At 41.7% G+C, this 21,129-nt stretch overlaps 1 protein-coding gene and 1 long non-coding RNA gene across 12 annotated transcripts in view; one reads left to right on the forward strand and one right to left on the reverse strand.

The window, feature by feature from the left end:
* The window catches only part of cobl (cordon-bleu WH2 repeat protein), a 389,570-nt gene that overhangs the window by 106,325 nt on the left and 262,116 nt on the right, over positions 1 to 21,129 (reverse strand). For both annotated transcript variants that reach the window (XM_069912158.1, XM_069912164.1), the window contains one exon: positions 5,439 to 5,547. In XM_069912158.1, coding sequence (XP_069768259.1) covers positions 5,439 to 5,547 — 109 coding nt within the window. The remainder of the gene's footprint in view (positions 1 to 5,438; positions 5,548 to 21,129) is intronic.
* Positions 13,824 to 21,129, forward strand: part of LOC138750117 (uncharacterized) — a 95,015-nt gene continuing 87,709 nt past the window's right edge. For all 10 annotated transcript variants that reach the window (XR_011349094.1, XR_011349083.1, XR_011349086.1 and 7 more), the window contains exon 1: positions 13,824 to 14,248. This is a non-coding gene — a long non-coding RNA (uncharacterized lncRNA). The remainder of the gene's footprint in view (positions 14,249 to 21,129) is intronic.

Below are 21,129 nucleotides of genomic sequence, written 5' to 3' on the forward strand. Positions count from 1 at the left end.
AAGTCATCAGCCCCGATCCTGACCACATGCGCCCCGTTAGAACTTCCACTCCCCACTGCCTCAAGGCCCTGAAAAGGTGCCTGTTTTTTTTTTAATTACACTCAGTGGGTTCCCAGTTATGCAGAGAAGGCTAAACCCCTCGTCAGGGCCACCATTCCCCCCCCCCCCCCCAACCACCAACAGAAGTCTGCGAGGCATTCAACCGTATCAAAGCTGACACTGCAAAGGCCATGATGCATACAGTGACAAGCCCATCCCATTCCGGGTGGAGAGCGATGCATCAGACTTTACCCTGACCGCCACATTTAAGCAGGCAGGCAGGCCCATGGCAATTTTTCACAACATCCTCCAGGGCCCTGAGATCTGGCACTCCTCCATCGAGAAAGAGACCCAGGCTATCGATGAAGCAGTATAGCACTGGAGGTATTACCTTTCCAGAAAGCATTTTACCCTGCTGACTGGCCAACGGGCAGTCGCCTTCATGTTCAACAACCAGTAGCAGTGTAAAATCAAAAATGTTAAAATTCTGAGGGGAGAGTTGAGCTCTCCACCTACAATTATGACATACTGTACTGGCCCGGAAAGCTCAACAAGCCTGAGTCTCGGGGGACTTGTGCCAGTGCGCAGATGAACCAGTTGCAGGTACTGCATGACGGCCTCTTCAACCCAAGGATCACCTGTTTTTTTCACTTCATCAAGGCCCATAATCTCCCCTACTCCATCAAGGACATCAGGACACTGACCAAAGATTGCCGGGTCTGTGAGGAATGCAAACCCTGCTTCTACCAGTCCGACTGGTCACACCTGATTAAGGCCACTCGCCTCTTTGAAAGTCTGAGTATGGACTTCAAAGGACCCCTACCCTCCATGAACTGCAATGTGTACTTCATCAACATCCTTGATGAGAACTCATGGTTCCCTTTTGCCATCCCCTGTCCAGATATGACTGCAGCTACCGTCATAAAGGCTCTGAACAACCTGTTCAACATTTTTGGTTACCCCTGATATGTCCACAGTGATAGAAGTTCATCCTTCATAAGTGACAAGCTGCAGTATTTGCTGTCCAAGGGCATCGCCTCTTGCTGGACTCCCAGCTATAACCATAAAGGGAGTGGCCAGGTGGAGCGGGAGAATGGCACGGTCTGGAAGGCAGTACTACTTGCCTTAAAGTCCAAAGGCCTCGCTGTCCCCCACTGGCAAGAGCCCTTCATGCTATTCGGTTCTTCCTGTGTACTGCCACCAATGAAACATCTCACGAAAGACTCTTTACATTCCCCAGGAGATTGGCGTTGGGAACCACTCTACCTACCTGGCTGATATTCCCTGGGCTGGACCTACTTCACAGACACGTGAGGACCCACAAGTCCAACTTTCTGGTCAAGAGGGTTCACACAAACCCACGGTATACCTACGTGGCATTCCTGGATGGACACGAGACAGTTATCCATCCGGGACCTGGCATACGCGGGAGCATCTGGACCCCCCCCCCCCAAAACAGCCAACAGGTACACCCTCCCCAGCTCTCCAGGGCCTCAGTTTCCCACCCCCATCATCCTGGCCAACCCGGAAACCGATACACACACCCCATCCTCCTGATTCAACCAAATACCCTAGCCGGGCCAACTGAAATGGATCAGACAGAGCCAACAAAGATTGCCACACACCCCCGGACTGGGATGCACCGATCACAACGCCAAAATAGGCCGCAGGACAGACTGAATTTATGATTTCAGCTGACCTTATGATTTCGGCTGACCGCACCACCCACCCCCTCCCCCCTCCCCCACCCAGGACTTCTTTTTAAAGGAATGGGTGAATATGGTGAAACCACTATTGTATGTTTGACCCTATTTTCACTGGCCAGCTCGTGACTCCTCCCCTTTCTCCCCCATAAAGGCTGACATGCCACAAGCCTGCCCCCAGTTCGAGTCTGAGTCAGCATGAGCCAGCAACACAAGGGATGTTGTCCATTTCTTGTTAATAAAAGCCTTCAGTTTCCAATAACTTCAGTCTTTGTGTAATTGATCATGCATCAGAAAGTTGACAAATTTTGTATATTTTCAGTGCCCTCTATTATGTTTGGGACAAATACATTCTTTTCATTTATTTGCTCTGTGCTCCACAGTTTTAAGTTTGTAACTAAACAATTCACATGTCGTTAAAGTGCACATTCCAGATCTTATTCGAGGTTATTTGCATACATTCTGGCTTGACCATGTAGAAATTACAGCACTTTTTAATACATAGCCCCCTCAATTCAGGGCACCATAATATTTGGGATATTTGTGTGTACTCAGGTATGTTAAATTGCTTCGTGGATGCAGGCATAAGATAGACTTGCTTCTAAACTTTTGATTGTCTTTGGAGTCTACAGTTGCCATTTTTCAACATGAGGACCAGAGTTGCGCCAATGAAAGTCAAAGAAGCCATTATGAGGCTGAAAAACAAGAATAAAACAGTAAGAGACATTGCACAATCTTAGGATTACCAAAATCAAAAGAAGCTCCACTGCAAGATGCAAACCATGGCAAAGGTGGTATGCTTTCGATCTTGGGCAGTTCCTTTATGCTTCCACACTTTGCTCTTGCCATCTCATCTATCCAAAGGACCTTTCTCCAGAATTCTGCAGGCTCTTTTAAATACTTCTTGGCAAACTTTCTGTGGCTAACTAGTGGAGCCTCTACTGATTTTGGTAATCTTACATTGTGGCTTCTGTATTTCTTTTTATGAAATCTCCTGCAGGCAATAGTTATTGACATATTCAAACATGCCTCCTGAAGAGTGTTTCTAATCTATTGGACACCCATTTGGAGATTTTTCTTCATTATAATGAGAATTCTTCTGTAATTAGCAGTGGAAGTCTTCCTTGGAATACCACTCCCTTTGCAGTTACTGAGCTCGCCAGTATGCTATTTCTTCTTAATGATATTCCAAACTGTTGGTTACAGTGATCCTAAGGTTTGGGTGATGTATCTTACTGTTTTATTCTTGTTTTTCTGCTTTATAATGGCTTGTTTGAATTTCATTGGCACAACTCTGGTCCTCGTGTTGAAAAATGGCAACTACAGACTCCAAAGGTGATCACAAACTGAGAAGCAAGCAAAGCTCTCTTAAACCTGCAACAATGAAGCAATGAAACATACCTGAGTACTCACAAACACTTTTGAAGCCAAATTTTATGGTGCCCTGTAATTTCTATAGAGTCAAGCAAATAATCTTGAATAAAATCTAGAATGTGCACTTTAATTACATATGAATTGTTTGATTAAAAATTTAAAACTCTGGAGTACAGGGTTAAGATTCAAGAATCTGCAGTTTTGTAATTCTATATTTAAATCTATTTAAATTTGTCTGCTTTTGAGACTTTTAACACTTCAAAGCTTTACAACTGAAAAATGTCAAAGATAACTAAAAATTCTGGTAGTTGGATCTCAGGATGCATTTACTAAATGCCTGCCTGGTATTGAGGATTGTGAGTGACTGCTGGGGGCACTTGGGTCACCTTGAGTATTCTCTGCACATTGGAAATTAGCAGTGGGGCAAGCAAGCATTTTGGTTTAATTCATTATCATAGACTTGCAATATTCCAAAAGAATGCCGACAAGTATACACAAGCTGATGCTTTTCAATTCTGTCCATGCTCCACCATTCCTTCAGTCTTTAAAACTTAAAATAACTTTGCAAAGCACAAAAAATTTGAAGAACTTTCAAACAGGAGAAGTCAAACTGCAAATGACCTTTTTGTGTCTGATGAATTTTTAAATACATTATGAGGTGTCCCCTTTGCAGTTACTTGTTCAAACAGGGGTGTTAGTGGAGCTCCTAAACAGCTGCATTAGCACACATTCACAAATTCTCTCTCTTAGGCCAGCACGGTTCGAGTAGGGTGGTGCGGTTAGCACAACGCCTTCACAGTGCTAGTGATCAGGAACAGACCTGGGTTTGAATGTTCTCCCCGTGTCTGTGTGGATTTTCTCCGAGGGCTCAAGTTTCCTCCCACCCTTCAAAAACGTACCGGGATGTAGGTTAATGGAGTGTAAATTGGGTGGCTCAGTCTCGTAGGCCTGTCTAAATTTAAAATTTTTAGAAATTACAAATTAAATTTAAAATTAATAAAAATTTAATAAGTATGAATAGGCACCACGAAAGCCAATCTGCAATTCCATGGATCCAAAATGAACAAATACATCCCTAACAAATCTATTTTCTGAATCATCATATTCTGCAAAAGCTCAATTTTTCCAACTGAACATGACCCAGGATCTTGATCAAAATAGAGTCTATTCAACAATTTAATTCTATACTTGTTAAGTTATAAGGTTTTTTTATTAAAACATTGTGTTGTGAATTTACATATTGAGTAAACAATTGTCTAGGTACAGGGATGAACAATTGTCTAGGTACAGGGATGAACAATTGTCTAGGTACAGGGATGAACAATTGTCTAGGTACAGGGATGAACAATTGTCTAGGTAGAGGGATGGGTGAACCTCGAGGATTTGGGCTGCATATATTAGTTATAAATCAGCATTTTTTTGAATATTTAATTTTAATTTTCAGACTCATAAATTTCAAACAAACCATATAATCTTTTTTTAACATTCATATTACATACAGAGTCTGTATTTATTCCCCCCCCCCAACCTTCATACAACTGGAAGTACAATCAATTAAATTACATTCATACAATTAAATTAAATTAAAAAGAAACTAAAAAAAAAATCAAAAAGAAACAGAAAGAAATATGTCACCTGTGTTATGAATCAGATTTCAACTTGGCAAAAACAAAATTAATAGTTGCTGGGTCCATGGAATACTTGAACCATCAGTACTCAAAATACCTTCACCAGAAGGACTGCAGTGGTTAAGGAAGGTGGCTTACCATCACCTTCTCAAAAGTAATTACAGCCATGAATGCTGTTACCAATGCCCAGATATTGAAAACGAATAAAAACAAACTTCATAAAAATGTGGAATGATTTTCTTTTTTAAATTTCAAAGTTCCAATCATTGATGCTAAAAATACCAGGAATACTCAAAATATGTAGGTAAATTTCTTAAAAATTTGTCACAAGCTGCGATTATAATTCAATCTTTATAAAGACTTGCTGGGGCTCAAACCCCTAAAATTTGCCGAAATTCAAAGTACACTCAAAATAAGTTGAAACCACAACAATAATACAGCACCTGTAAACCATAAATTCTAAAAGTTGAGAAACTCCAGTGCAACTGTACCATGGCGCATGTAATACATTTGGAAAACTACCTAGAACCCTGTTTAATTTTAATTTTATAGCCTCATCTAACTATAAGCCTTCACCAATTTTTAAAAATTATTTATTTATTCAAAAACCATCAATACACTTTAATTTTCCATTCTGTATATTAATAGCTAGAGAAAGAAATTAAATTTCACTGAAGGAATTGCTCTCACTTACCAATAGTATTACTTCTGTCAAATTCTGTTCCTTCCAACTTACTGTGAATAGGTGGTGGGGCTGGAGCACGTCGCTTTTTCTGCATAGTATTTAGTGATTCAACACCAATCTGCATATAAAAGAAAAAAATTGTTTAAATGTTCTTGTATGGTGTTTTATACAGGTTGAATTACATATGTACAATGTTATTCCATGTTCATATAACAATATTCATGCTCTTCATTATTCATTATCCACCAACTGAGACATTCTAGTCATTATTTAAATAAATATTGTAATCTTAAAAATGTTAGTTATCTTCATAAATTATTTTTATAATACCTCATTAAATTACTGTTCAAGGATTTTTTTAATGTCCACAATTCAACTTGTTAAATCAAATATTTGTGATGTGGATTGGAAAATCAAACCAATCTTGGAATAACGGTACACCAAACATGGCTAGAAAAAAATTAATCAGCGAATAAATCAAAAGCAAAACAGACCACCCATAAAGAGTTCCACAATGTGATGATGAGAGGATGGATAGTTCCTCATAGAAAGAAAATTACTCTCTCCAAACTGAAAGATGTAATGCACAACAAATGTAAAAGTTGAAATCATTTTTCATCACAATGCCTTATTACAGCAGTTATCTAACCACACATATGCAGAAGCGTTCCTGCAGGCATCATCTGCCATCATCCGATCAGAGAACAACAAGCTTCAGGTACTACACTCCCTGGTTGGGCCCCCGGTATACTCAATGATCAGGGATGCCACGTCGTATCTGGAGGCAATGGACATTCTGAAAGACCAGTAGGTGAAGAAGGTAAATGAGGTCTAAGTGAGACACCTCCTGGCCACCCAAAAACAGTGACCTGAGGAATCGAGCACTGATGATCTCTGAGCCCTATGAACTCTTGGATGGGCCTGCGACTGCAAGGCTGTGACAGCCGTGGAGAACACGGAAGACTTGATTAGAGACACATATGTTACAGGCATCAGGTCCAACTACACCCGTCAGAGACTGTTGGAGCAAGATGAGCTCAATTTTTGGAGGATGGTTGAACTGGCAGTCACGCTAGAGGTGACCCTCCAGAATATGGAAGCCTACTCGGCCGACAACGTGGCCACCTCATGGTTGCTCAGGGTGTCGCCATCTTGGGACGTCCTGCCACCGCTGCACACTGCCAGTGACCCAGCCACAGCTGTAGTACTCCGTGAGCACCCAAAGTGCTTCTTCTGTGACCTGAGCAAGCACCCGACGAAACGCTGCCCAGTGAAAGTCATGGTCTGCTCCAACTGCGGGAAGCTAGGGGATTATGCGAGAATGTGTAAGTCCAAGTCACCCCAACCTAGCAGCACCGTGTGTGGACAATGGGGCCGCCATCTTGGATATCGCCATCTTCAAGTCCCAGCAGCGCTGCATGCGAGCCATAAGGGCTGCCATCTTGAGATCGAACACATGAACTCTCCACCACAGCTACAAGTAGCAACCATCATGCTGAACCAAGGTAGTCCTCACCAACTTGCCAGATCAATGATGGACAACCAGGTAAACGGCGATGTGATGAATTGCCTGTTCAATAGTGGGAGAACAGAGAGCTTCATTGACCCAGACATGGTGCAGCACTACTCCCTTGTGGTTAGGCCAGTGAGTCACAAAGTCTCCTTGGCCTTGAAGTCTCTTGATGTCCATAGCTACAGTGTAGTAACCCTGTCCTTGCAGGGCACAGACTACAAAGACTTGAAACTCCTGGTGATTTCATAACTATTCACTGCAGTGCCTCTGGGACCAGACTTCCAATGCCACCTTAAAAGCGTAACGATGGAGTACAACCAGCACCACCCTCTCCTTCCTTACTGTCTGTAGCCAGCAGTTCTTATATCGCCCTCTGCACTCCACCAGCGAAATCCCTCCCCCCCCCCCCCCCCCCGGCCTTTTCCATCACCGTTTCCAGCCTGCAACCTGAAGATTTCCAATGGCGCAAGACCTTTGGACTCTCAACTTTCAAGATCATCCTTCCATTGCTATTCCCTCACCTCACCCCTGACTGTAAACCCATTGCCACCAAAAGTAGGCAGTACAGTGACGGGGACAGGGCCTTTATTACCTAGCTGGCAAATGATTTACCTTGCTGACTGACCAACAGACAGTGGCTATCATGTTCAATAACCAACAGCAGGGTAAAATCAAAAATGACAAGATATTGAGGTGGAGAATTGAACTTTCCACCTACAATTATGATATCTTATTCTGGCCCCGGAAACTTAATGAACCCTCAGATACTCTATCCCATGAAACATATACCAGCACACAAATAGACCATTTGCAAACCCTCCACAACAATCTCTGCCACCCTGGAGTCACCAGGATCTTCCACTTTATCAAGGCCTTACTCTATTGAGGAGATCAGGACTATGACCAGAAACTGCCAGGTTTGCATGGAGTGCAAACTGCACTTCTATCGACCTGACAAAACACAGCTGATAAAGACCACCTGCCCTTTTGAATGACTGAACATTGACTTCAAAGGATCACTTCCTTCCTCTAAACGCAAGATCATTGATGAGTACTCACATTTTCCATTCGCTATTCCCTGCCCAGACATGAGAGCTGCTACAGTCATCAAGGCCTCACACAGCCTCTTCACTCTATTTGGGTACCCCTGCTATATCCATAGTGTCTGTGAGCGCCTCCTTTATAAGTGATGAACTGCAGCAGTAACTGCTGACCAGAGGCATTGCCATGAGCAGAACCACCAGCTACAACCCCAGAGGGAATGGGAAGGTGGAAAGGGAGAACACCACCATCTAAAAGGCCATCCTCCTAACCCTGCAGTCCAGAGGTTTTCCAGTCTACCGCTGGTAGATGCCCTCACTGAGGAACTACACTCCATCATATCACTTCTATGTACTGCCACCAATGACACTACACATGAAAGAATGTTTTCCTTCCCCATGAAGTCTGCAACAGGGGCCACACTGCTGACTGACATCCCTGGGGCTGGTCCTACTCTGGAAGCATGCAAGGAACCACAAGTCTGACCCACTGGTCAAAAGGGAACACCTCCTCCATGCCAACCCCCAATATGCTTAAGTGGTGTACCCTGATGGGCATGAAGACATGGTCTAAATTAGGGACCTGGCACCCTCAAGGGTTCCAGAGAACATTACCCATCACCCCACACCTCCCTCACCTATCATCACCCATGATGCACCTGGGCCATGGATTGTTACTCCTGCCCCAAAGGATGGCCCCAATGGACTCGTCATCATGCATCCACCAAACCAATACCAATGACTGCATTATAGGTGCCCCAGACTGTCTAGGATCCCATCACTGCGATCCAGCTGCAGCTGGCACTATGATGGTTGCAGCAGCAGATCAGACCACCTAAAAGACAATTTATTATAACATTGGATGAACTTCACCTCGCCAAACTCTTTAAAAACAAGGGGTGAATGTGGTAAACTACTGTTTGTATATTTAACTTTCTGGGCATGCTCCTTGGCTGACTGTACCTGTGGCTCCTCCCACAGACTTCTGAATAAAAGTGACTGCTCCACACCCTCCTCCTAGTTCAGGACAGTCGACTAGCATAGACATGCCTCCATTCTACTGTGAATAAAGTTTTACATAACTTTCAGTCTTTTGGAGTTATTGACAGTGCATCAACATCTTTGCCAGAAAACAACCTGTCCCAATCCACACTTGCCAGATCCTTTCTTATTTCATCAAAATTGCATTTCTCTGATTTTGAATCTCAATCAAAGGACCAGTCCGATCCTTATCCATAATTATCTTGAAACTAATGACATACTTTTTGTTAAAAAAACTTTATTTGAAAAACCATTAATGATAATACAGCATACATTCCATAAAGACAATTTTATATAAGTATATATAAAAAAAAGTAAGAAAATACAGAAAAAAAAAAATCCCCACCCACCCTCCCACAGGGCTGGTGACAATGGACAGCCTTGTCGAGTTGAACGCGTCAATTTAAACGATAATGAAATTTGACCATTTGTCACCACCCTAGCAATTGGGTTCGTATTTAAAGTTTTAATCCAACCAATAAAAAAGGGCCAAATTTAAACCTCCAATTCTTTAAATAAAAAATCCTATTCAACCCTATCAAAGGCTTTTTCCACGTCAAGTGCAACCACTTGAGCTTGGGCTGCTGTCAATATGCATTGACCAAACTAATCAATCGAAAAATATTGTCTGATGCATTTCTATTTTTAATAAAACATGTATGATCAACATGTATCAATTTAGGTAAATACTTGGCAAGTCAGTTTGCTAACACTTTTGCTATAATTTTATAGTCTACATTCAATAAAGAAATAGGTCTATACAAAGAAACTTTCAACGGATCTCTATCTTTTTTCAGGATACAGTAATTAAAGCACTAGACCAAGATTCTGGTAACTCATGCTCTTCAGTCACTTGTTGTAATACCTCCTCCAACACAGAGGATAAATCTTCATAAAAGGTTTTATAAAATTCCACCGAGAATCCATCGTCGCCTGGTGACTTCCCATTTGGCATCTCCAACATAGTCACCTTAATCTCAAATTCTGTGAATGGAGCTTCCAGATCCATAACGTTCTCCTCTTCTAATGATGGTAACGTAAACTAAGATAAAAAAGAATCAATGGACCCACTATCCTGTTTCCCCTCAGAAGTATAGATTTTTTTATAAAATGAATAAAACTGATCATTAATTTCCTGAGGTTTATAGGTAACTGTTGAATTCTTTTTTACAGCATTAAGTCTGTGAAACCTGTTCCATCTTTAACTACCATGCAAGTACCTTATGTGCCCTCTCACACAACTCATAATAATGCTGCTTAGATCAATTAATTAAATGTTCAAACTGATAAGTCTGCAACATGTTATAACACAATTTCAAATTAGCCAAAGCCACTTTTTAAAAAATTTTCTGCCACTTCCTTCTGAAATTCCTTATCTAATTTATCAATTTGCTTTTCTAATTCTAAACTTTCTGCCATATACTGCTTCTTAACTTTAGTAGTATAACTGATAATCTGTCCTCTTAAGTAAGCTTTTAATGCATCCCATAACACAAAATGACTTTCTACTGAATTAGCATTCTCAGTCAAGGACAAAGTAATCTGTTCTTTAACAAAGGTAAAAAAAAACTTTTTTTCAACAAAAACATTGTGTTAATTCTCCATTTATAAGATGAACGTACCACTTCTGGACTTATGCAAGAAAAAAATAATAAAGAATGATCTGATATAACCCTGCTTTTATATTCCACCTGTTTCTTTTTTTCTTCTTTCTTTGGCTTGGCTTCGCGGACGAAGATTTATGGAGGGGGTAAAAAGTCCACGTCAGCTGCAGGCTCGTTTGTGGCTGACCAGTCCGATGCGGGACAGGCAGACACGATTGCAGCGGTTGCAAGGGAAAATTGGTTGGTTGGGGTTGGGTGTTGGGTTTTTCCTCCTTTGCCTTTTGTCAGTGAGGTGGGCTCTGCGGTCTTCTTCAAAGGAGGCTGCTGCCCGCCAAACTGTGAGGCGCCAAGATGCACGGTTTGAGGCGTTATCAGCCCACTGGCGGTGGTCAATGTGGCAGGCACCAAGAGATTTCTTTAGGCAGTCCTTGTACCTTTTCTTTGGTGCACCTCTGTCACGGTGGCCAGTGGAGAGCTCGCCATATAATACGATCTTGGGAAGGCGATGGTCCTCCATTCTGGAGACGTGACCCATCCAGCGCAGCTGGATCTTCAGCAGCGTGGACTCGATGCTGTCGACCTCTGCCATCTCGAGTACCTCGACGTTAGGGGTGTGAGCGCTCCAATGGATGTTGAGGATGGAGCGGAGACAACGCTGGTGGAAGCGTTCTAGGAGCCGTAGGTGGTGCCGGTAGAGGACCCATGATTCGGAGCCGAACAGGAGTGTGGGTATGACAACGGCTCTGTATACGCTTATCTTTGTGAGGTTTTTCAGTTGGTTGTTTTTCCAGACTCTTTTGTGTAGTCTTCCAAAGGCGCTATTTGCCTTGGTGAGTCTGTTGTCTATCTCATTGTCGATCCTTGCATCTGATGAAATGGTGCAGCCGAGATAGGTAAACTGGTTGACCGTTTTGAGTTTTGTGTGCCCGATGGAGATGTGGGGGGGCTGGTAGTCATGGTGGGGAGCTGGCTGATGGAGGACCTCAGTTTTCTTCAGGCTGACTTCCAGGCCAAACATTTTGGCAGTTTCCGCAAAGCAGGACGTCAAGCGCTGAAGAGCTGGCTCTGAATGGGCAACTAAAGCGGCATCATCTGCAAAGAGTAGTTCACGGACAAGTTTCTCTTGTGTCTTGGTGTGAGCTTGCAGGCGCCTCAGATTGAAGAGACTGCCATCCGTGCGGTACCGGATGTAAACAGCGTCTTCATTGTTGGGGTCTTTCATGGCTTGGTTCCACCTGTAATACTCTTGTAAATGTGCCGATACAAAAAAAATCTATTCTAGAAAATGAATCATGTCGAGATGAATAAAAAGAGAAATCCTTCTCTGTAGGATTGACCCTTCTCCAAATGTCCACCAAATTTAAATCCTTTATCAAGACACCAATTTGTGTCACCATCTTTGATTTCTTTATACTTTTTGGAAATCTATCCAGCAAAGGGTCCAAGGCACAATTAAAATCTTCCCCAACTAAGATATTTTCATTAGCTTGATTTAACAACAAAAAAGCCTCCGAAATAAAACGCTCATCATCCACGTTAGGTCCGTAAACATTAAGCAAAGTCCAAGATTCAGCAAAAATTTTACAATTCACCCTTAAAACCCTTCCAGCATTTCCTTCCATAGTTTGCAATTCAAAAGGCGAATTCTTATGAATTAAAATTGCTACACCTCTTGCCTTAGAATTAAATGAAGAAAAAAAGACATGTCCAACCCAATCTCTCTTCAATTTCAAATGTTATTTTTCAATCAAATGTGTTTCTTGTAAAAAGGCAATATCAATTTTCATTTTCTTGATACAAGCCAAAACTCACTTTCGCTTAATCGGATTATTTAACCCCTGAACAAACTAACAATATAATCACTTACTACAGAATATCGCTCCCCTTTTAGTAACTTAAGACCACTATCCCTCCCCTAAATATTTTTAGAAAAAAAACATAAAAAATTTTTTTGATTATCCCCCCCCCACAAAAAAACAACCCAAAGGTAGTAACGCCCTAAAAAAACTGGGTGTGGTAAACCCCACTAGTGGCAGATGACTATCAAAGATTTCAGTGCTATCCACCCTCCCCAGCCAGAAGTACATTATTCACATCAACACAATCCAATACTTTAAATATATTCAATCCAATGACTCCATTCCCAATGATTGTTCCGGATCTTCAATGTCAATAAGACTTTGTGTTAAAACTTCTTTCTTTCCATTCTTTCCATTTTTCCCATTCTTCCCATTCCCATTTCCATTTGCCTTCTTTTTAGGCGATGGTGGCGAAAATCTTCTAGGTCCTCGCAAATCCGGTAATGAATTAGCAAAATTAATGCATCATGGTCATTCTCAAAAAATTGAGATTGAAAGTTACCATAAATGACTTTTAACACAGCAGGGTATCGAAAAGCAAATTTGTTACCCTTCCGCAACAGTACTTCTTTAGTTGAATTAAACTCCCGTCGTCGCCTAATAATCTCCTGACTCAGATCTGCGTAAAAAAATACTCTGTTATTTTGGATCATTATTGGAGTTTGACTTTGTCGTGCCTTCTGTACCACCAACGTAATATAATTTCTCTGTCCTGGTAGTCCAGACAATGAACTATAACTGCCCGTGGTGGTTGTCCCGGTAATGGTTTCTTTCGTAACGTTCTATGTGTCCTCGCTAGTACTAAGGCTTCCAAAAAAAAACTCCTTGCCCAATACCTCGGGAATCCAATTCTTGAAAAATTTTATTGGATTAGACCCTTCAATGTCTCTGGGAGACCCACAATTTTCACATTATTTCTCCGATTTTGATTTTCCAATGAATCAATTTTTTTTCAGTAAGTCTTTCCTCTGGATTCCCCAATCCACAAAGGAATCTTCCATTTTTTCCATTCTGTTGGTAGTACATTCAACTTGATTTTTTACAGTCAAGAAAAGCTGTTTCAATTTTCTTGCACTGTATCCACTGATTTAATACATTTATTAACATCACTCTTAACTGTAGATATATCTTCTGTAGATATATTAGATATTTTGGTTGTCACCTCCAGAAATCCTTGAGTCATTTGTTTAAACATATTGTCCATTTGATAAGCAATCCCTTCCAGGACTGTATAGACTCCATTCCAGATTCCAGTTCCACATTTTGAGGCCTACCTTCTCTAGTCTCCACCTCCAATTGTTCCTGTGAGCTGCTCGTTAAAGGTAGGTCTTCTTCTTCTTTCAGTGTTGTCAGTCCCCTCCTGGTGTGGATGCGGGTTTGTACACCCGGTGGCGGCATCCTGGCCACATCGGGCTGCCACCATTCGGGCCCCCCCACAGCCCATACGCGATTCAGTGACTCGCGGACCCTTGGAGCACCATGCATGCCCAGTAAGGCCAGGGACTGCACAGAGGCGACTTCCAACGCCATTCTGCACGTCCTCGGCCCACCCAACGGGAGCCCGGGCTCAAGGGCTCTTCTCTCAGCTGGGTCACTCGCGTTCCTGACATCACAGACATGCGGTTCGATCCCGGCCAAGCTCGTCATCATGCCGGCACCATCTTGTGGAGGCAAGATTGGCGCCAGTGTAGTATTTAACCTGGCAGGAGTTCTCTGTGCCTTGGAGGTTCCAAACATCGAGTCCATGGCTTCAGTTGAACAGGTAGGCCTCAATTCTTCAGCACTTTTAAAAGGTAATTTCTTCTGTAGTTGAGTTTTCGTTTTCTTTTACACATTAGCAGCCATTATGACTCACTAATGTTCCCAAAAGTAAAAATAAAATGTTTAATCACTTTTTTTAAATTTAAAAATGGGTGCTTTAAAAACTGGCTGAGGAAGGATGGGATCGCACGTCTGCCCTCTATGCCATCTTGTCACGCTCCCCAAACTAATGACATTCTGATCACTGGATCCACATTGTTCCCTGGCATCTGTCTGGTCTTGTTTCCTAATTGGAAGTCCAGTCAAGTTTATTCTCATCTGATTGCACAAGTATAACCCAACAAAATAGCTTTCTCCAGTCTTTCATGCAAAACACTCAGACACACAATTAGACATTACACGCATGCAAACAACAGATTGCAGGACAAGTATTTGTATTGATAAATAAATAAATATATATTGCTTCATGGATATGAGAGTCTAATAACCCTTTTACCCAACAATCTCATTTAATCGGCAAGTAAATCAGAATTTACTGTCATGAACAAGTCATGAAATCCAGTTTTTGTGGCAGCATCATAGTGTAAACATGCATATTATAACCATCTTACAACATTACTATATATAAAAAAAATATTAGTGCACCAAAGGTAAGGCAGTGTCTTTGGTTCAATGTAGATGTCCTTGATGCAGTGAAGTCTGGTGCCAGTGATTTTGCAGGCTGACTTAATAACCCTCTAGTTTATACTTGTCCTGAGAGTTGGTGCCTCCAGACCAGACTGTAATGCAACCAGCAGAATACTCTCCATGATACACCTGTTGAGGTTTGCGAGAGTCTTCAGTGACATATTGAATCTCCTCACAAAGTATAGCCACTGACGAGCCTTCTTTGTGATTGCATCAATGTAGAGGCTCCAGGATAGATCCTCGGAGATGTTGATACCAAGAATTTGAAGTTCTTGACCCTCTCTACTACTGAACCCTTAATGAGAACTGGGTTGTGTCCTGCTGACTTCCTCCTGAAGTCCATAATCATCTCCTAATGTTGAGCGCAAGGTTGTTGTTACAACATTCAATGGTGTAACAACATTCAATGATCTATCTCCTTCCTGTACGCTTCCTCATTGCTGTTTGTGATTCTGCCGACAACTGTGGTGTCATCAGCAAACCTCTAGATAGCATTGGAATTGTGCCTGGCCTCACAGTCATGAGTTTATAATGAGTAGAGCAGAGGGCTAAGAACGCATCCTTGGGGTGCGCCTGTGTCGATAATCAGTGAGGAGGAGACATTGTTTCCAATTCGTACTGACTGTGGTCTTCCGAAGAGAAAGTCAAGGATCCAGTTGCAGAGTGGGGTACAGAGGCCTAGAGACTGCAGCTTCTTGACCAGCACTGAGGGAATAATGGTATTGAAGACTGACCTGTAGTTGATGAAGATCAGTTGTATGTATGAATTGCTGTTTTCAAGGTGAGTGGAGAGCCAGCGATATTGCATCTGCTGTGGAGCAATTGTGATGATAGGTGAATTGCAGTGAGCCCAGGTCTTTGCTTAGGTACATGTTGTTAATTCTGGCCATGACCAGCCTCTCAAAGCATTTCATCAGAGTAGAAGTGAATGCTGCTGTGTGGTAGTCATATTTTTTTGAATATTTAATTTAAAATTTTCCAACAGTGTAATTATATACTTTTATATAAGAAAAATTTGTTTAGATTTGAAATTACTTGGTTATTTAACCTTGCGATCCCTCCTCTCCCTCCTATCTTTGGCTTGGCTTCACAAACGAAGATTTATGGAGGGGTATGTCCATGTCAGCTGGAGGCTCGTTGGTGACTGACAAGTCCGATCCGAGACAGGCAGGCACGGTTGCAGCGGTTGCAAGAGAAAATTGGTTGGTTGGGATTGGGTGTTGGGTTTTTCCTCCTTTGTCTTTTGTCAGTGAGGTGGGCTCTGCGGTCTTCTTCAAAGGAGGTTGCTGCCCGCCAAACTGTGAGGCGCCAAGATGCACGGTTGGAGGCGATATCAGCCCACTGGCGGTGGTCAATGTGGCAGGCACCAAGAGATTTCTCTAAGCAGTCCTTGTACCTTTTCTTTGGTGCACCTCTGTCTCGGTGGCAAGTGGAGAGCTCGCCATAGAACACGATCTTGGGAAGGCGATGGTCCTCCATTCTGGAGATGTGACCCACCCAGTGCAGTTGGGTCTTCAGCAGCGTGGATTCGATGCTTGCAGACTCTGCCAGCTCGAGTACTTCGATGTTGGTGATTAAGTCATTCCAATGAATGTTGAGGATGGAGCGGAGACAACGCTGATGGAAGCGTTCTAGGAGCCGTAGGTGATGCCGGTAGAGGACCCATGATTCGGAGCCGAACAGGAGCGTGGGTATGACAACGGCTCTGTACACACTGATCTTTGTGTGTTTCTTCAGGTGGTTGTTTTTCCAGACTCTACCCCCCCACTAAAAAACAATAAAAAACAGATATAATATATTGTTATATGAAAAAATTATAGAAAAGGAAGAAAGAAAAAGAGAAAAACAATATTATTATTCTGGATTGCACAAAAGATCAGGTCACACATTGGGATTTTACAGTACTTATATTTAGGGAAGAAGATTGTTACAGGTCTTAAAAGGCTGATGGTACATTTTTACATAGTTATCCCTAAACTTTGGATATATGGGCACCAAATTTGTAAGAAAGTAGAATATTTATTTCTTAAATTATATGTAATTTTCTCCAGAGGTATACAACTTTGAAATTCTGTATTGCACTTTTCCATAGCTAAATGTGCATCTGATTTCCAAGTCACTGCAATATTCTTCTTTACCACTACTAATGCTACTTTAATAAATTTCACTTGGTAAAATCATCTTTTCTTGTTTACTCCTCCTCTTGTAGTTCTATCTAAAATTGGGTCTAAACAGAAGTTAAACTCTTCTCATATCAAAATATTATTATGGGCATCTGCCAAATTCAAAAAAGTTTCTTGAATAAATCTCTCATCATCTACATTTGATGCATAAAGATAAAGAATGGTCCAGAATTCCGAAAATATTTGACAAAGTACCTTTCAGCAAGATCTGTCACTACATTTTGTATTTAAATTGGAATTTTCTTTTTAACTCAAATTGCCACACCTCTTGCTTTGGAATTAAAAGAAGCTACTACATGTCCAACCCAATCTCTCTTTAACTTCAAATGTTCTTTTTCAGTTAGGTAAGTTTCTTCCAAAAAAGCTATATCTTCTTAAGATATGTTAATACACCTCTCCTTTTCATGGTTTTATTTAATCCATTAACATTTTAATTTACATATTTAACTTTATTATTCATCTTTCTAATTCACTATTTCTTCTGCTTCTGCCTCTAAGTCTTCCTCTCATAACTCTATTATTCTAAACCCAGCAAGCTTACTCACCTGTCCTTTGGCAATCTTGATGAAAAGAAAGAAGAAAAAAAGATACTTTCAAAATATACTTAGAGCAAAACATATATCTATCTATAAATAAAAAGATCCCTCCTCAATAGGTGTTGTAATAATATAGTCCACACCACTTCCCTCTATTTTACAGGCTGTGATCAAAGTCACAACTACCCACATGATCCAATAGCAGTGAGAACCACATTCTCTCCTCAAACCACCATTTCCCCCCATCTGTCTTGGGTAAACTTATACCTCTCATTTTGTTCATTTTAGATTGGTCACAGTGTTTGAGCTACCGAAAGAAAATAGACACACACACCAAGAGCAGTTCAGTTTATACAAATGTTTATTACAAATTCAAAAGCTGATTTCACACTACAATATGCAAGCCCTTCTCAACTATACTTATCAATGCTTGGACTGGTCCCAACTGCCGAAGTGAGGCAACGACTGCACACTTGTAGTTGGTTGTCAGGGCGCCGGTAGCAGCTTCTCCACCTCCCCTGACCGGGACGTTTGCTGGACTCCAGAAGTTCTTCTTCTTGCTGAGAGATGTTGGCACCTCTCGGAGAGTCTCAAACTTCAGCAGCGGGACCATGGCTTATATTACCCAAAAACTGCTTACCCAAGCACCTATTCCCAGCACAGCAAGAAAGATAAGCAAGCCAGCTAGCTAGCATGCTAGGCTATTAACGAATAACATAATTTTCAGCTTATCACTTTGAATACAATGGTTTATTTTCCATCAAGGCTAGGCCTCTGACAGTCTGTGACCAAAACAAGCAGGAAGATTAAATGTTCTTGGTACACAGATGTCCTTTCTTCAGATAACAGCATCTCTGGCCCCTTGGTGGAATTTAGCTTATGTCTGCTGATTCTAAAACACAAGCAGGTTCTCAGCCTTGCAGAACCCAGAGCTGCAAGTTTAAAAAACAGGTTAGAATCTTCCATTACACCACCCTCAGGTACTTTTACTTTAAATGCAGCAATGAGAGGTTCAAAATATCAATGAGCACTCTGGTTAGTTGGTTTGTGAAGATTTTCAGTACCCTGCCAGGTACTCTGTGGGGTACCTTGTGAGCATTCACCCTCTTGAATGATGTTCTGATGTCACCCTCAGAGACAGATATCACAGGGTCCTCAGCCTTTACAGGGATTCTATTAGGCACTGTTTGGTTCTTCTTAAAGCAGGCATATGTGTTCAGCTCATTGGTTAATAAAGCATCACATAGTGTTCACCCTCGTTTTGTATGCTGTAGTGACCTGCACTCCCCTGCCATAGCTGGTGTGTATCTGTCCCTGTCTCTAACTTCCTCTGGAATTGCCACCTTGCTTTAGATATGGCCTTCCGCAGGTCATGCCGAGACTTCTGATCCTGATCCCCAGCCTCAGCAGGCTGTGAACTCTCTGATTCATCCAGGGCTTCTGGTTGGAGAACACCCGGTATTTGCACAAGAGCACCCACTCATCCATGCAGGTCTTGATGAAGTTGGTGACATCTGTTGCATATTCATTCAAGTTAATGGATAAGTTCTTGAATATGTTCCAATCTACCAATTCAAAGCAGTCCTCCAGACACTTCTCCGCCTCCCTCGACCATACTTTCGTTGTCTTCACCACTGGTGCTGTGATCCTCAGTCTCTGCTTGTATGCTGGGAGTAGAAGTACAGCTAGGTGTTTAATGACCCAAGTTTAAAGCCAGGTCAGTTTGTTCACACTGAAACAAGAAAAGCCGGGTTGAAAAGCATTGGCTCTGCTGAGTAATAAACCAGATGAAAATGACCCCACCCCCCACCCCATGTTCATTGCTCACCTCTCCTCTGGCAATCCTGATGAAAAGAAAGAAGACTTTCAAAATATACTTGTAACAAAACATGTAACTATATATAAATAAAAAGATTCCTCTCCAATAGGTGTTGTAAGGCAGTTAATTCCTATCTTTTAACAGGGGTATCAGACTCTCATATTCAATATTGCACTGTCTCTTGTTGGAACCTCTAAATATTGATAAGGAAACTTTCCTGAACTTATTTGACAAACTTGAAACCATCCAGCACTTTTATAGCAAGTCATTATGTGGAAAGTTAAAAATTACCTACTATTACAACTTAATGTTTCATGTAACATTCTGGTAGCTAGCTATAAATTTGATCTTCCAATTCCTGCTGTCTATTGGAAGGCCTAAAAGATCGTGCCATTAACATGGTCATCCCTTTCTCATTCCTCAGGTTCATCCATAACGCCTCAGTAGACAAGCCCTCCATTCTGTCCTATTTGAAGACTGCTCTGACATTGTCCTTTACTGGAAATACCATCCCTCTTCTTTTCAACCCTCCTTCACTATCACATCTAAAACAATGGAACCCTGGAACATTAAGCTGCCAGTCCTGTCACTTCTGCAACTTAAGTCTCAATAATGGCTACAATTTTATAATTCCATGTGCTTATTCCCCTTTCCTAGAATACTCCTTGCATTGAAAGACACACCTCCAAACATTATTCCCAGCATGCTCAACCTTTCTATTTCTGTGTTGGTCTGCAGGCTTGACAATAGCTTTTACCACTATCTGCTCTGGCACTCTGATTCCCATTCCCCGCATGACTTGTTTAAATTCTCCAAAGTAGCCTGATCAAACATTCCCACAATGATATTAGTTTTTCTCCATTTCAAATGCAAAGTCTGAGATGCTATCAGGGTAATTATATATCTCAGGCGTCATCAAAGTGCTATTACGATTCTACGTATTGATGAATATCACATAATCAAGATTTTGTTAGACTTTCAACCACAAGAACAAGAACAAACCACCACTGCACACCCCAATGTCCTGATGATCTTCTCCTGTCTGTATCCGAAGATGATGTGCAGACTGCCTTCAGGAAAGTGAATCTGAGGAAAGAATCCAGTCCAGACAGAGTGCCCAGCTAAGTATTAAAACTCTGTGCTGACCAACTTATCAACGTATTCACAATATCTTCAACATCACCTCCGCCAGGAATGTAGTACACACCTGTTTCAAACAGGTGTTAATTGTACCAGTGCCCAAGAAGAGTGTAGTAACCTGCCTAAATTACTATCAACCAGTAGCACTCACATCAACGGTGAGGAAGTTTTTTGAAAGGCTAGCGTTGAAGCATATCAGCTCCTGTCTGAGTTGTGACATAGAAATGCTCCAGTTTGCCTATCGTAGCAACAGGTCTAGGTGGATACTATCTCACTGGCTCTACACAAAGCACTGAAACACCTTGACAGCAAAGATGGATACACCGGGATGCTCTTTATTGACTTCAGTTCAACATTTAACACCATCATCTCCTAAAAACTGATTAGCAAACTCCAAGATCTGGGACTTAGCACCCTACTGTCTAATTGGATCCTTGTTTTCCTCACCTACAGACCATAATGAGTGAGGATTGGTAAAAGCATCTCCTCCACAACCTCCATCAGTACTGGAGAACCA

This window comes from Narcine bancroftii, chromosome 1 (assembly GCF_036971445.1).
Source record: "Narcine bancroftii isolate sNarBan1 chromosome 1, sNarBan1.hap1, whole genome shotgun sequence".
NCBI lineage: Eukaryota > Metazoa > Chordata > Chondrichthyes > Torpediniformes > Narcinidae > Narcine > Narcine bancroftii.